Source organism: Schistocerca serialis, chromosome 2 (assembly GCF_023864345.2).
Source record: "Schistocerca serialis cubense isolate TAMUIC-IGC-003099 chromosome 2, iqSchSeri2.2, whole genome shotgun sequence".
Lineage (NCBI taxonomy): Eukaryota > Metazoa > Arthropoda > Insecta > Orthoptera > Acrididae > Schistocerca > Schistocerca serialis.
The window spans coordinates 480,548,876-480,566,139 of record NC_064639.1 but is presented as its reverse complement, the minus strand read 5'-3'; the positions used below and the strand labels follow the sequence as shown (position 1 = coordinate 480,566,139).

General features: G+C 42.6%; 1 protein-coding gene across 1 annotated transcript in view; it reads right to left on the bottom strand.

Annotated features, from left to right (window-relative positions):
- LOC126456107 (pancreatic triacylglycerol lipase-like) overlaps positions 1-17,264 on the bottom strand; it is a 173,528-nt gene that overhangs the window by 79,895 nt on the left and 76,369 nt on the right. The window contains exon 5 of the mRNA XM_050091860.1: positions 12,595-12,725. Within this exon, the coding sequence (XP_049947817.1) occupies positions 12,595-12,725 (131 nt within the window). The remainder of the gene's footprint in view (positions 1-12,594; positions 12,726-17,264) is intronic.

Genomic DNA, 17,264 nt, shown 5'->3' with positions numbered 1-17,264 from the left:
ACTCACTCACATCTTGATATCGGTTTGCAGCCAAGAGCAAAACTGACTACCAAGTGTCAAAATATATTGTTGAGCTCAATATGATCTTTTTAGTTCGGTACTGCATCACTAATGACATCCCTCTTCCCCTTCCCCTCCCCCCTCTCCCCAAATATGTGCCTCTCTGAAATACATAAATGGGAGCTATGGTTTTAACACATCCTTTGATCCCTTAATCCTCCTAGTACTGATCTCCATAGACCCTGCCCCACCACCTCTGTCCCATGAACTTAACTTCATTCATACTACACTCACTCAAAGCTACCTCTCCAGCCTTCTCTCCCCCTTCTGTTCTCCCAGTCCAGTTCCTTGTGTCACTGGATGCCACACGCAACTCCACTTGCCTGCAGCCAGAATGAGCTCCCTAGTACCATCTCCCCGTACAGTACATCTACTTCTTCCCCCTCCCCCTCCCCCTCCCTCTCTCCCTACCAACCCCTCCCAATTGGTCAGCCACCCTTTCCCAACCCACCCTCCCATTCTGTGTGTCCTTTATTTCTTCATCCTCTCTATTACCCACTTGAGCTGCAGTAATAATACCATGTAATCCACTGGTTCAATGTAGCAGTGCACGTGTAAGTACAGAAGGATTTGTACAAAAGCTAGCAACATTGTCAACCTTGTTTATATGTGTATCTATGAGTCAGTGCCGCCTCTACTCAGTGAGACAGCAATAATTAAAAATATAATTTGTGGTGAGTGCTTTACAGCTTTTAAGTTGCTCCTGTGCATTTGTTGCACTTTAGTTTCTAGTTGGCTTATTTCCTCTACGTGTCCTCCTCCTCCTCCTCCTCCTCCTCCTCCTCATGTCGCCACTACCTCCACCACCCTTACTACCACCACCACATTATTAATCAAAAAGTGAAATAAACCCCTTTCCAGAATTTTACCATTTTTTATTCAGTCTTGTGCAAGCCATATTGAGTCATTATCTTTCATTTTTTTCTAGCACAGTTGGAATGGAGGACTGAAACATTTCATAAATTACAATCCAACATTCATTTTTACAGTTATTCTCAGGTACATAACAAACTTTATCATTCACATGATTTATGGCTTTAATTTTATTTTCACTAATTGAATTAAAATGATTGGACAGTATGAAACAATCCAGAATATGCACAAAAGTGTGTAACAGCAGTAAAATTAATAAAGTTTGTGATGCCCATATATTCATTGCAAGTTCTTAACTAAACTGATAGTTTGCAATATTATAATTCAGTACTGTATTAAGCCATGATGACAGGTTTTCATCATCTCTTATGATAAGATCAGACTTAGGACATATCACACCAATCAACAAGTTCACCCAAAAATGTACACTAAATAGGAAAAGAAATGCAGTAAACATTAAAAATAATATAAACTCTGTAATAAAATAAGTTAAGGTGGTGAAGAACATTAGGAGTTGCAAAGGAGCAGCGTAACCCCACAGGTGAAGAACAGAAATAAGATGCAACAAATATAGGAACATATTCAGAAATACAAATGAATCCCATTATGCTATTAGGTGTTATTAATATAAACTGTCTCTGTTTCCAACAATTTGTACCAGCAACCTAGAGGTTGTTAGAGTTTAAAATCTAGCACAATTCAAATAGTACCTGTGCCGCACAATTTAAACTAACTGGTAGGGTACAAATGGATTGGGGGGGGGGGGGGGGGGGTCATGAAAAATCTTAATATCAGCTGTTTTCTAACATCAGTTATTCTGCAAAAGGCTCTTTGATGAAGTCAAGTCTATTTAACGATGACATTGGAAAAGAACAACTCTAGAATTCTAAGTTTTATTGTCTATATCTGAGAAAACTGATTCAAGAAAGCTTTGGTTTTGTGGGGAAAAACAATGGGGGAAGTTAATCTGATTAGAAGTAATGACAATACAGACATGTTCTAGTGGAGTATGAAGTTCACACATACTGGACGAAGCATAGCATAACAAGGGGAGCACTCCTCTGTTGATTTTGAGCTGTTCCATCACTTCCATGCTTCACTACAATTGAATGAAAAATCTATTTTGAAAAAAATCTATTTTGACTTGCTTAGACTTGACAGGTAATTGTGTTGGTTGGTTGGTTTGAGGTATGAATGGACCAAAGTACACAGTCATCAATCCCTTTTTCCTGACGCAATAAAGGCTCAGGGTAAAACAACATACAAAGTATGTTTGGGAAAGTAAAAGGTTGAAAAAGAATGCAGAAGCACACCTAAAAATAAAACAAATGGAACGAGCGAAAAATGGTAAAAGTAAAAAAGGTATTAAAAGCACAGAAGGTCTGGGCTGGCTGATCACAAGAAGATGAACCAGCCACTCTGCAACACACTAAAATGTCCACCCCAAAAGACAAGGCATAATGAACACATGAAAGGAAAAGATGAACACCAGGTTGGCTGGTTGGTTTTTTGGTTTAAAAGGGGGAGAAAGGGACCAAACTGTGAGATCATTGGTCCCTTGTTTCCAGTAGAACAATTACTCAGGGGAAAGAAGAAAACAAAGAAGACTTATGGCACAATAACAGGAGAAAGGAGGACCTAGAAAAATGACAGAAGGACAACAAACACTACAGTGGACAAAACAGGACTAGAAAACCACAGAGATACACAAGAAACAGGGAGAAGAGATTAAAAACAAGAAAGCATATTACCTTGGCTGGCTGACCATGTGAATAAAAAAGGAGAATCCAGCCACTCTGCAACACATTAAAATCTCCACCCTAAAAGTCCAAGGGTGGAGGACATAGAGGGACAAAGGACATGCGCTAAAACTCAGATCAAATGATAAAACCCACCCTCATGACCAAAATGTAAAACTAAAGCTGTTGTTTAGGCATTATTACCCAACACCAAAGGTAGGGTGCTGGGAAAGTTATAAGTCCACCTCAAAGTGGCAGAAAGTGGGCAGTCCAGCAAGAGGTGGGCAAATGTCATTTGGGAGCCACAGCGACACTGAGGTAGGCCCTCGTGATGGAGGAGGTAACCATGTGTGAGCCAAATATGGCCAATGTGGAGCCAACAAAGGACAACTGATTCCCTGCGAGAAGCCCACAGGGAAAACTTCCACACATTCACAGTCTTGTTGTGCATATTGTTATGCCACTCTGTCTCCCAAAGCCGAAAAACCTTGTGGCATAAGATGAACACAGGTCAGTTTCAGAGATGCCCACATCCAGGAGCAGTTTCCGTGTAGCCTGTTTGGCCAGCCTGTCAGCACATTTGTTGCCTGGGATTCCAACATGTCCTGGGGACTACACAAACACCACTGAGCAACTGGACCATTCCAGGGCAGAGACAAACTCCTGGATGTTTGCTACCAAAGTATGGTGAGGGTAGTACTGGTCGATAGCTTGTAAGCTACTCAGGGAGTCAAAACAGAGAAGAAACGACTCACCAGAACAGGAACGGATATACTGACGTGCATGAGATATGGCCTCAAGCTCTGCAGTAGATACACTGGAGCCAGTGGGCAAGGAATGCTATTCAATATGGTCTCTGTGAACATAGGTGAAGCCAACATTACCATCAGCCATCAACCCATTGGTGTAAACAACTTCAGAGCCCCAGAACACGTCAAGAATCGAGATGAAGTGACAGCAGAGAGTGGCGGGGTTAACGGAGTCCTTAGGGCCGTGCAAAAGGTCCAGATGAAGCTTTGGCCAAGGTGTAGACCATAGAGATGTACGTGATGGACTTCAAGTAGAGGTGGTAAAGGGAAGGACTCCAGTTCGGAGAGAAGGGATTCCACGCGAACTGCTATCATGAGCCCTGACCTGGGCTGCCGATGCAGGAGATGAACTGCTGTGGGTGGGAAAAGGATACGATAATTTGGATTCTCAGGAGAACTACGAATTTGTGCAACTTAACTGGCAAGCAGTTGTGCACGTCGGATCTGCAATGGAGTCACTCAGACCTCCACCGGGACAATGGTCACCAGACTCTTTCTAAAAGTCCCCATCGCTAGGCGATACTGAGGGTGCCGCCGAACCATAAACCAGACTCCTATAGTAAAAGCAGTATTGAACAAGGCCTCTGTAGAGCTGCAGCAGTGCAGAGCGATCTGAACCCCAGTTGGTGTTGGTCAGGCAGCAGAGGGCACTGAGATGCTGCCAGCACTTCTGCTTAAGCTGACAAAGGTGAGGTAGCCAAGTCAATTGGGCATCGAAAACCAGTCCTAAGAATCGGTATGTCTCCACTACAGTGACTGGATTGTCATTAAGATAAAGTTCTGGTTCCAGATGAATAATACGACTGACAGAAGTGCGTGACACACAACTTCGCGGCTGAAAACTGGAAGCCATCGGCTAGAGCCCATGACTTCACCTTGTGAAGGTGCCACTCAGCAACAACAGTACTGGAGGAGCATTACAAAATGCAGAAGTCATCCACATACAGAGAAGGGGAGACCAACACCCCTACAGCTGCTGCTAGACTGTTAATGGCCACTAAAAATAGAGATACACTCAATACGGAGCCCTGCGGAACGCCATTCTCCTGAATATGGGGAGAACTATGAGAGGCACCAACTTAGATATGAAAAATACAGAGCAACAGGATGTTTTGGATAAAAATCAGAAGCAGGCCTCGGAGACACCACTCATACAATGTGGCAAGGGTATGATGTTGCCAGGTCGTGTCATTTGCTTTAAGTAAGTCAAAAAAGACGGAAACCAGATGTTGGCATTTGGAAAAGGCTGTTCTGATGGCAGACTCAAGGGACACAAGATTATCGGTGGTACAGCGACCCTGGCAGAAGCTGCCCTGACATCGAGGTAGTAGGCCACGTGACTCCAGGACCTAACCCAACTGCTGACACACCATATGTTCCAGCAGCTTACAGAGAACGTTGGTGAGGCTAATGGGCCAATAGCTATCCATATCAAGCGGATATCTACTGGGTTTTAGCACCGGAATGATGGTGCTCTCCTGCCATTGTGATGGAAAGACACCATCACACCAGATCCGGCTGATGATGACGAAGAGATGTTGCTTGTAGTCAGACGAGAGATTTTTAGTCATCTGATTGTGGATCCAATCCAGCCCAGGAGCCATGTTAGGGCAACGTTCCATGATGCTGAGAAGCTCCCACTCTGTGAAGGGGACGTTATAGAGTTCACTGTGGCATGTAGTGAACGAGAAGACTTTCCTTTCCATCCGCTGTTTGAGGGTGTGAAAGGCTGGGGGGGAAGTTCTACATGATTTGGGGTCATATTTCTTAGAACTGAAGTTAGACATTGACCACTTAGAGACTGTTGGTGTTAGACCACCAACAAGAAATGACATACTATGCTTCATGACGTGTCATCCACCCTGATGACACCCACTCCGACCAGGGGCCTTCCCCACAAGTGCCACCCAGCCGCAGCAAAGGCCACCTGACAGGATGGTCATTATTGGGAGTCCTCATTCCCCAGGGTGACAGGCATCTACCCCTTGGCGTATGTGGGGAGTTAACGGCACAGGCATCAGCAGAGCGATCCCTGTGTGGCCAGGGGGCTACAACCAACAGCGTACATGGCAGTCCCACCACAACAGACTGGCTACCGTGCTGCTAAGATATCCATTATCGTCGACAGTGCAGAAAGCAATACTGCACAGAGGATGGAAGAAAACGCACCCAGAAGGATGACCTCACCCAACAGCTGGAGAATGAGCGAAAATGCAGATCCACGTCAACGAAAGATGCGAGAGGTCTCGGCACATGATGGACACTATGCACCATGTAAGGTGCTCTTCCCCAATTGGCTCGCTCTTTGGGAAAATTTTGAAAAATGGAGGTCAAACCCTACAGTGGACCATCACAATGGCTGAAACATGAGAGACTCCATTTAGTAGCATCTTACGACTGGCAGGAATACTTCTGGCCTATTCTAACACCAGGACTCACAGGGGAGCCAGCAGGTTACAAAGAATGTTTGTGAGGCTAATGGGCCAATAGGTATCCACATCAAGCGAATTTTTACCGGGTTTGAACACCGGAATGATGGTGCTCTCCCGCCATTGCAGTTGAAGGATGCCATCACACCAGATCCGGTTGAAGATGACAAGGAGATGTTGCTTGTAGTCGGACAAGAGATGTTTAATCATCTGACTGTGGATCCGATCCAGCCCAGGAGCTGTGTCAGGGCACTGTGCAAGGGCGCTGAGGAGCTCCCACTCAGTATATGGGTCTTTATAGGGTTCACTGTGGTCTGTAGTGAATGAGAGGACTTTCCCTTCCATCCGCCATTTGAGGATGCAAAAGGCTGGGGTGTGATTCTCTGATGCAGAAGTTTGAGCATAGTGCTCAGCAAAGTGGTCGGAAATCGCATTTGCATCAGTAGATAACACACCATTGATGTTAACGCCAGGGATGCCTGTTGGTGTCTGGTACCCAAAATACGGCTGATCTTCATCCAGACTTGGGAAGGTGATGTATGTCACCTAATGGTCGACATGCAGCTCTCCCGACACTCCTGTTTCTGTCTTTTTATAAGCTGGCAAACGTGGGCATGTAGCCATTTAAAAGCTATTAGGTGCTCCAGGGAAGGGTGCCGCTTATGTTGCTTTAGAGCCCGCCTACACTCTTTAATGGCCTTAGCAATACCCGGCAACCGCCACGGTACTGTCTTTCACTGGAGACACCTAAGGAAAAAGAAATCGTGTTTTCCATTGCAGAAAGATCATTGTAGTGGCCTGTTCAACCACCACATTGCTGGCACCATGTGGGGGAGATTCAATGGTGACAGCAGAGGTGAAGGCTTCACAGTCTGCCTACCCATCTGGGTAGGTGGCCATGGTTATCAGGCCAGGGTAGTGACAGGAAGATGGGGAAGTGGTCACTACCATACAACTTGTCATGTGCTCTCCAGTGGATAGATGGGAGAAGGCCAGGTCTGCAAACCAAGAGATCAATGGCCAAATGTATGCCATGTGCCACACTGACGTGTGTGGGGGCACCTGTATTTAGGAGGCAAAGGTCGAGGTGAGTTAGTAGGTTCTCAACATCTTTGCCATGGCTATTAACCTAGGCTCCACCCCAAAAAGGGCTATGGGTGTGAAAATCACCCAGAAGGAGAAAAAGTGAGGGGAGTTGTGAAATGAGTGCAGCCAACACATGGGGTGGTGCTTCACCATCTGGAAGGAGATAGACGTTACAGATGGTAATTTCCTGTATTGTCCTCACCCTGACAGCCACAGCCTCTAAAGGTGTTTGAAGGGGCACAGGTTCGCTACAGACAGAGGTAAGGAAGAAAATACATACTCAACCTCACAGTCTGCCACAGACAGGACAGTTTTTGTGGTATCCCCAATAGCCACGAAGGGTGGGGGTCTGCATTGCAGGAAACCTTATCTCTTGAATGACAATGTAAAAAGCAGGTGTAATGCTTGAAATTTGACGTAACTCAGCCAGGTGGGAGAAAAAACCATTGCAGTCCCACTGGAGAATGAGGCTTTCTGTCATCTGGGGTGGCATGGAGTGACCAAGAAGGCAAATTAGGCCTCAGCATCACCTGTCACCACTGGTTGATTGTTGGCATCCAATACCATTGCATCTTAGGCATCAGCGAGATCTAGGTCTGCAGGGGATGCCAGAATCTCCACCTTGTCCTTTGATGCAGAGCCGTTGGGCAGTGCTGGAGTAGGGGGCTCTGGAGGCTCCCATTTCTTAGTGGACTACTTTTTTGAAGTTTTGCCCTCTCGCTGCTCCTTAGGGGCTGTCTGGGAGGGCTTCTTGGAAGTGGTAGTCAGTGGCTCTTTCAACCACTAGCTGGTGTCAACTGGATCACAGGGGGGGGGGGGTTAGACCATGGAAGGTTATTCCCAAGGGACCCCTTCCATGTAAGAGGAGCTGGAGGAGGCTGTTACTTCTCCAGGTGGGGGAAGGGGACAGATGTCCCCGGCATTTTGGGGGACAATGCTCCTAAAGTTGAAGCTTTGGGAGCAACAAAGAAAGATGTTCCACCAGTCAATTGGAGGGGGGAGGAAGATGAGTGGCCCTGAGGGTGCACTAAAGCAAACTTAGATGATGAGCGTAACAGCGTCATCGATGGCAATGCCGTCATGATGGCAGCATAAGAAGATAGCATGGGAACAGGGTTGTCTTTCATACTTGAGTTTAGCCTCGCAGTAAGACAGCCTGTCCAGGGTCTTGTACTCCATAATTTTTCGCTGCTTTTGGAGTATGGGCAGTCTGGCGAGCAGGGGGAGTGATGCTGTCCACAGTTCACACAGGTCGGAGGAGGTGCACATTGAGTATTCAGATGCAGCAAACATGTGCAGTATCTACATATGCCACTGGAAGGGCACCGGGAGGACATGTGCCTGAATTTCCAGGACTTAAAGCACCGCATAGGGGGAGGGACATAGGGTTTGATGTCACATCGGCACACCATCACCTTGACCTTTTCAGGTAATGAATCACCATAAAAGGCCAAATGAAGGCACTGGTGGCAGCCCTATAGTCTTTGGATCCCTGTAAATGCGCTGGACGAAATGAACACCAAGCCATTATAAATTGGCACATAGCTTGTCATCGGACTGTAACAAGAGGTCGCAATGAAAAATAATTCCCTGGACCATATTGAGGCTTTTGTGGGGAGTGACCAAAACAGGAATATTACCCAGCTTGTCACATGTGAGTAATGCCTGGGACTGGGTTGGGGATGAATCAAAACTGACCCATTGCGCATTTTGGACAGCGATGTCACTTCCCCAAACTTGTCCTCCAGGTGCCAACAAACAGGAGCGGTTTTGTTTCCAGAAAGGATTACCCATCAGACCTACTGCGCACTAAGTAACATGGCGAATTTGGATCCCGTCGCTCTGAAGCCCTACGTTCCTCCCAAGGTGTAGTTAGGGAGGGAAATGATTTAGGGTCATACCTGTCAGCATTGAAATCAATGCTTCTTTTCTTAGAGACTGCAGGGGACATTCGGTCTCCAGCAAAAGATGACAGTCAGCTTCATCATGGGTCATCCACCCTGATGCCACCTACTATGATCAGGGACTCTCCCTAAGGGCACCACCCAGCCACAGCAAAGGCCACCCGGCATGACGGCCATTGCCGGGAGTCCTGAAGTCGCAAGAAGACAGGCATCTACTCCTTGGCAGACATGGGGATTTCACAGCTCAGGCATTAGCAGTGCGAGCCGTGTGTTGTCAGGGGGCTATCACCAAATGGGTACATGACGGCCTCACCACAATGGACCAGGTACCACGCTGGATATTGGATACAAAGAAATCCAGTAATATGATGGGGGCGAAAGAGGACAGGAGGCAACCAAAGAAGTTGACATACTCCGGAAAGTGTGCTCGCCCAAATAGTGGAATTGCAGGTGGAGATGCAAAGCAATGTCGAGAAGAGGTTCAGGAGATCGAATCTAATAGCACTATGGATAAGTGCTGCACCATGTAAGGCATCCTTCCCCGTATGGCCTGCACTTCTGTAGAATTTGGAAAGTGGCAGGTCAAACCATAAAATGGGACCTGAACTTGTAGGGCAGAAAAGTGAGTGTCTCCTTTTAGTCATCTCTTATGACAGGCAGGAATACCTCGGGCCTATGCTAATCCCCGGACCCGCAGGGGGTGGGGGGTAAATGTGTAAAGCAAAGTTTGTGCTCCTCAGTTGTGGACATTATGCCTTCTGAGATCACAATGATAAAAACTCCGTTTTGAGTGAACAAGTAACCTTCAATTCTCCAATGGTTATGTTGGTAAAATACAAGATCCAATGAGATGAAAGTGTACATAAGGAAAGCCAGCATTTTAACTATCAGTCTTTTGGCAGTACATTTTCTGCTCCACCTCCTGAATTACTACTTTTACAATCTATTTTAAGTTATGAATATTAATTATGTATTTATGAATACTAGGATTTTTCTCATAGCTTATTCTTCTTCTTCTTCTTCTTCTTCTTCTTTCAAATTCTCATACTGTTTGTAGTTCCTATCAGAGCCATTAATTTTAGGGCTACCCTCCACTATTTTTCTATTTTGCTTTAATTTTTTATCTTTTCCTAATTTTTTCCTTCCTGTTCTGTAACTTTGCTATTCCCTTCCATCACTTCAGACTCTTCTGATTGTAATGCAGCATTTTCTACAGGTATTTTACTGCTAATTTGCAAATCATGCATTGACGCACTTGGAAGGTATGAAGGGAAACATGTGACAAGGTGAAGCTTTGAGTCAGCCCATGAAGTGAGTACAGATAGTCAACTGACAGTGTGTTGTCCATGAAAAGCACATCCCAGTCAAGGAAACAAATTTAATTTGTTAGAAATTTTTATGTTAAGTAGTGTCTTCCTTGGTCTGTGATTACAACTTCCGTTTAAAGTTCTTTAAAAAGGCCCACTTTCTCTGTATCCTACATTTTTCTTTGGGATGTTAAAGCCTAAACCACCACCACCACCACCACCACCACCACCACCACCACCACCTTCCTTCCTTCCTTCCTTCACAACAAATTGCTTCACTAAAAATGGATTTCCACATGTTTCATTTTTTGTGTGTGCCTATCACTGCATACTTTTGCCAATAAGTAGACTATCTGGCTGTATTTATTCTACATTTGTAAATAGCCAATGATACCTAACCTAGACTTATCATAACTAGTTAATCTACTTGTTAAAGATTAGATTAGATTAGATTAATACTTGTTCCATAGATCATGAATACGACACTTCGTAATAATGTGGAACGTGTCAGGTTAATAAAAGATGTCTGTACAAGATATTACAGTACACAAAACATTGCATGACACTAATGTTTAAGTTGGATTTTTTCCCCTCCCTTAATTTATATCTAAAAATTCAGCCAATGAGTAGAAGGAGTTGTCATCTATAAATTCTTTTAATTTATTTTTAAATGTTGGTTGGCTATCTGTCAGGCTTTTGATTCTGTTTGCTAGGTGACCAAAGAATTCTGTGGCAGCATAATTTACCCCTTTCTGTGCCAAAGTCAGATTTAACCCTGCATAGTGAAGATCATCCTTTCTCCTGGTGTTATAGCTATGCACACTACTATTACTTTTGAACTGGGTTGGATTATTAACAACAAATTTCATAAGTGAATATATATACTGCAGGGTTACTGTGAGGATCCCTAGATCCTTAAATAGATGTCTGCAGGATGACCGTGGGTGGGCACCAGCAATTATTCTGATTACACATTTTTGAGCAATGAATACTTTTCTACTCAACAATGAATTACCCCAGAATATGATGCCATATGAAAGCAGTGAATGAAAGTAGGCATAGTAAGCTAATTTACTGAGATTCTTATCACTAAAATTTGCAATAACCCTAATAGCATACATAGCTGAACTCAGACGTTTCAGCAGACCATCAATGTGTTGCTTCCAGTTTAACCTCTCATCAATGGACACAACTAAAAATTTTGAAAATTCTACCTTAGCTACAGACTTCTTTTCAAAGTCTACATTTATTACTGGAGTTGTGCCATTTACTGTACGGAACTGTATATACTGTGTTTTATCAAAATTTAAAGAGAGTCCGTTTGCTGAGAACCACTTAATAGTTTTGTGAAAAACATCATTTACAATTACATCATTTAGTTCTTGGTTTTTGATGTTATTGCTATACTTGTATCATCAGCAAAAAGAAGTAACTTTGCATCTTCATCAATGTGGAATGGTAAGTCATTAATGTATATCAAGAACAGTAAAGGACCTAAGACCGAACCCTGTGGGATCCCGTACCTGATAGCCCCCCACTTTGAGGAATCAGCTGTTGTTTTAACATTACATGCACAACTTATTTCAACTTTCTGCATTCTTCCAGTTAAGTATGAATTAAACCATTTGTGCACTGCCCCCCTCAAACCATAATGATTTAGCTTATCTAAAAGAATTCCATGATTTACACAATCAAAGGCCTTTGAGAGATCACAAAAAATACCAATGGGTGATGTCCGGTTATTCAGAGCATTTAATATTTGATCAGTGAAAGCGTATATAGCATTTTCTGTTGAAAAGCCTTTCTGAAAACCAAACTGACATTTTGTTAGTACTTTATTTTTACAAATATGGGAGGCTACTCTTGAATACATTACTTTCTCAAAAATTTTTGATAGAGCTCTCAGAAGAGAGATTGGGCGGTAATTGTTGACATTCGACGTATCCCCCTTTTTATGCAATGGTTTTACAATGGCATATTTCAGTCTATCGGGGAAAACACCCTGCTCCAAAGAGCTATTACATACGTGGCTGAAAATCCTACTTATCTGTGGAGAACAATTAATTGGTACTTTATAGTAAATTCTTGTGTAAACTCGAAAAAATCTATTGCATTGTGCTCTCTAAGCAAGCCTCGCATCTTAACAACTCAAACAACAAACACATCTCAACAACTCAAACAACAAACAATTTCTTAAGAATATGCTCTTATTCAAGAATAGCTGTTACTGATGTGCACTTGTTAAAAAATTACACAGTCCAACTCGTTCTCAGTTATTAATAGTAAAGTACTTTCCTGTTAAAAGAAAATGTTAGTGTCATGTCCCATTTCCACTTTCAAAGAATAGTAATAAAAACCTGTGTAACTACTGGTGCTATAATACAAACCTGTTATACAGATAGAAGCGAGTATTTACTTTTTCATTTGTCTGAGGCCTGAAGAAATTCCTGAGGAGGCTGTTGGTAGTTGCCGACAGTCCTAGGCAGTCAACTGCCTGGGGTATACTATCCACAACATCCTGAAAATATGCATAAAACTTTTGAGATATGAAAGTTTACTTGTCTTTTCTACATGTATTATGCAACCACAAAACATGAAACATTATTGCACTGCAAGTCTGTACATTATTACATGAAGTCTCGTGATTATTGTCACGTAAATGATGTTCACACTGCCTCTGTGTTGCCTCACTGGCTGCTGCTACATGCCAGAGTTGACTGTGACCAATATGGGTAAAAATTATCATCGAGATGAATAGTGGATACCATACAAGGCGGGTACAATGTCCAAACACATTAATGTGACCACCTGTCAAAAGCGTAATAATCACCTTTTGCAGCATGGGCTGCTGCAAAATGAATAGGTAGAAAGTCACTTAGGTATGAGAAGGTACCAACAAGGATGTGCAGTCATGAAGACTCCAGTGCCATGGCCTGTTGCACTAGGCTCCTTGGTTGAGAGTCCTTGGAACATACAGATTGATTGAGATGATCCCACAGATTCTTGATTAGATTTAAATGCAGGAAGTTTGCTTTCAAAAAGGGTATGATTAGTTCATCCTGGTACTCTTCAAACCATGCGCATAACTGTGAGCTGGATGAAATTTTGAACTGTCCTGCTGGTAGGTGCCACAGTTTGGGAATAAATAAACTGCATATAGGGGTGGACATGGTCCCCAAGGATAGATGGATAGTTGTATTGATCCACTTTGCCTCCCAGAATGACATCACTACCCATGGAATGCCACAAACTCTCCTTCCTCTGGCCTGAACCCTTCTGATGTGTGTTGCAGGGTGCTTGCTTTCAGACATTTCATGCCATACATACCAATGGAGCATAAAACATGATTCATCTGAAAAGGCCATCTGTTGACAATCATTAGATGCCCAGCAGCAGTACTGGCAGGCAAATTCTAGCCTTTGTTACCAATGGACAGCAGTGGCCTGGGTGCATGAACCAGTGCCTGCTGCAGAGGCCCATATGCAGCAATGTTTACTGAACAGTCACTGAGGAAACGCTGTTGGTAGCCCCTCGGTTCATCTGGGTGATCAGTTGCTCAACAGTTGCACATTTTTTTACCTGCATATACTCCCACACATGTTCACCTTTGTCATCTATGGCCCACAGTGCACCACAGCTACCTTGGCACTGGTTTTAGATAGTGTCATATTGCGATGCACAGTATACTTCAACAAAGGTGGCACGCAAACAGTTTACTAACTTAGCTGTTTTGGAAATGCTTCCACCTTTGGCCTGAATGCCAATACCCTTTTGGATGTCAGATAAATTGCTCCATTTCCACATTACAACAATGATTGCACTGTTTCCTGTGTCCCCCTGACATGCTTTATATACTATCCACTGCTAGTGCTGCCACCTGCGGTCCAAGTGGTTATTTCACACTGACTTTGAATATAGGCGGTGGTCACATGAATGTGACTGGGCCATGTAGAAGCAGCATATTAATTTCCTTGTTCAGTGCATCAATTACATGCTTCACACAGTAGTCCACTAAGAAGTAATATTCAGATAGATATTTTTAAATGCCCATACCAAACTATAAACTGAACCCTAAGAACATGGGTTAGGTGACCTGCTGCTTCTTATTTTATTTTGTTTTGTTTTGTTTTTTGTTTGGGATGAAGCAAATGATAACATGACCATTAGTACCCAACTGCTAATACATATACCCTCATAAATGAAATCAGAGAGAAACAATATTATGAAAAAGAAAGTTGCCAGTCACCATATAGCAGAAATGCTGAGTCACAGGTAGGCACAACAAAAAGACTGTCACAAATAAAGCTTTCGACCTGTAAGGCCTTCATCAAAAATGGACGACAGACAGACAGGTACAGACACATGGCATGTGATGCACACTGACTCAGCATCTCTGCTCTATGGTGAGTGGCAACTTTCCTTTTCATAATATTGTTAAAGTTCATCCTCGATTTTCCATTGTTTGAAATCAGATAGAAAATTATAATAACTGTAAAGAGTTGTCATAACAAAACAAGGAAATTTTGGAATGGGTAAAATGTATAAGCAAGAAATTAAAGTGCGTATAGAGGTAAAACAAGTGACAATTTTACAAGTATCACTGATAGAATCAGTATGAGAGGAAAATATCTAAAAAGTTCCTTCCCAAACATTTTAGATAGGTGGTTTGCTGTGCAGCTAAATGTTAACAGGCAGTTGGCACTGAGTGGAATCACTCAAAATGGAGGGCAAATCACTGACAAAATTCTGGACTAACTCTAGCTGAAAACTGGGTGGTCTCTTCCAAAATGTGGCATGCATGTACCAGTATTCACACACTACACCCTGTTGGATCCTCTCATGTGATTTAATGCCAAATTGTCACCATTAATTAGTATGGAGTGGCTGTGTGAAATTCTCCAGACACTGGAAAGGAAATTGCCTGCTATTTGTCAAAATTTAACAGGTAAAAGAAAGAAGACAACATCCCACATTTAGAGAGCTGCTGCTATCTGAACAAGAACCGATGTCCTGTGATTTCTATGTGACACATAACTTGTTATGACTACAGAACAGTGCAATGAAAGAAAATTTTAAACCCTTCACTTGAAAGCCTGGGAAATACTTGGGATTTTAATTTTTAGAAAAACTTAAAAAAGAGAGAATACATTTCTATATTGACAATATTTTGTTCAGAAATTTAAATCATTGAGAAAATTATTTTGTCTAGTTAGTTACAAATGTAGCCACAACAGAGCACAACAATACTACTATGGTCAGCTTCACAGCTACTTGAAGCCCTCTCTCTGTCAGCTGCATGCAAGGTTAGAGGGGAAGAAGTTCCAGTTGCCACTTGCTTGCACTGTGTGAAAAAAAATTATCATCTGGTTGGTTTTTCCCTTCAATTTTTCGTTACGATGAGTGATGCAGAGTTTGATATGAATTTAGTGGGTCAAAATGTGATACTTCACACACTGAAAGTGTTAGTGAAGCGATGACAGATCAAGAAAGTGATTCAAGTGATGTTAGTTTTTCCAGCATCTGTAAATGGTATGAAAATGTGTGACTGCAAAATCCCCTTTACCAGAATGCCTTCAGATTTCATACAAAATGACTTCCGATGTGATGGAATATGTAAGTAAAATAACTGATGATGAGATAATGAGTATTTCAGTGACTGAGACTAATAGATAAGTTCGAGAAAAGAACATTGCTGATTGGAAGGACATAGATAGTGATGAAATAAAACGTCGTCTTTACTATAATACTGTTACAAAATAATATAAAGAAACCAAGCTACAGATGCATTGGTCTAAACATCCTCTAATTGAAACTCCAATATTTGCCATTTACTTAGCCACAAACAATTTTTGATGCTACAGAAATACCTTAATTTTTCAGGAAACACAAGATATGACCCTGCTAGCCATCCACAGGCAAAGCTAAGGAAGTCTGGACCATTTTAGAACATCTCAATAACAAATTCAAAATTCTTTGTATTCCAGAGAGGGATGTCATTATAGATGAGAGTCTTGTCTTATATAAAAGGGAGATTAGATTGGGTTGGGTTCAGTATCTACCACTAAAGAGAGCAAGTTGCTTTCGCTCATTTATGAGGATTCTTGGCACCACTTTAGCACAAATCTTTGTCATGCTCAGGTCATCGTGCAAAATCTGTCAAGCAGTTTCCTCATTGATGCAGGCAAGTTCTGAAATTGCTCGAATGCTCAGGCAGTGATCTTCTCTAACAATCTTCTCCACATTGTCTTCAGTTTTCAAAGTGGGAGGCCGATTTCAGATCATCTTCGATGTTTTCCCTCCTGTCTTTGAACCTCTTACCACACTTGAAAACTTGTGTACAAGAGACGCAGATCATCATAAACTTGTTTCAACAAAACCTAAGTTTCTCTGGCAGGTTTCTAAGTTTCTCTGGCAGGTTTCTAAGTTTCTCTGGCAGGTTTCTAAGTTTCTCTGGCAGGTTTCTAAGTTTCTCTGGCAGGTTTCTAAGTTTCTCTGGCAGGTTTCTAAGTTTCTCTGGCAGGTTTCTAAGTTTCTCTGGCAGGTTTCTAAGTTTCTCAGGCAGGTTTCTAAGTTTCTCAGACAGGTTTCTAAGTTCCTCAGGCAGATTTCTAAGTTTTGTGAGGAATTTTATGTTAACATGTTGTTCCACTTTAGAGTGTAGCATAATTCCGATAGAGTTCAGACACACAACCTGTTTCTAAGAAGGCTAAGATTAACCACGATAGTGGCATGAAATTTTGTCTGTATCAGGGACAGTCCCAAGGTTATTCCCCCATTCTTCTCTTTGTCATCGACAAAACCAGAAATGCCCACAGCAACCAGTCCAATTTGTTTATTGCCACCTCTTCTCAAGAAAAGCTAGTGCCTTACAATTGATAATTTCTATACTTCACCACAACTAGCAGAAGACCTTGCTGCTAAGAAAAGCATCATGTATGGCACCGTGTGACCTTCTAGGAAAGGTATGCCGGCAAACTTTCAATAAAGAAATGAAGAAGGGATATATTTTTGCTTTTCAGAGGGGTGAAGGTACAAAGACATGGAAAGACATGTGTGA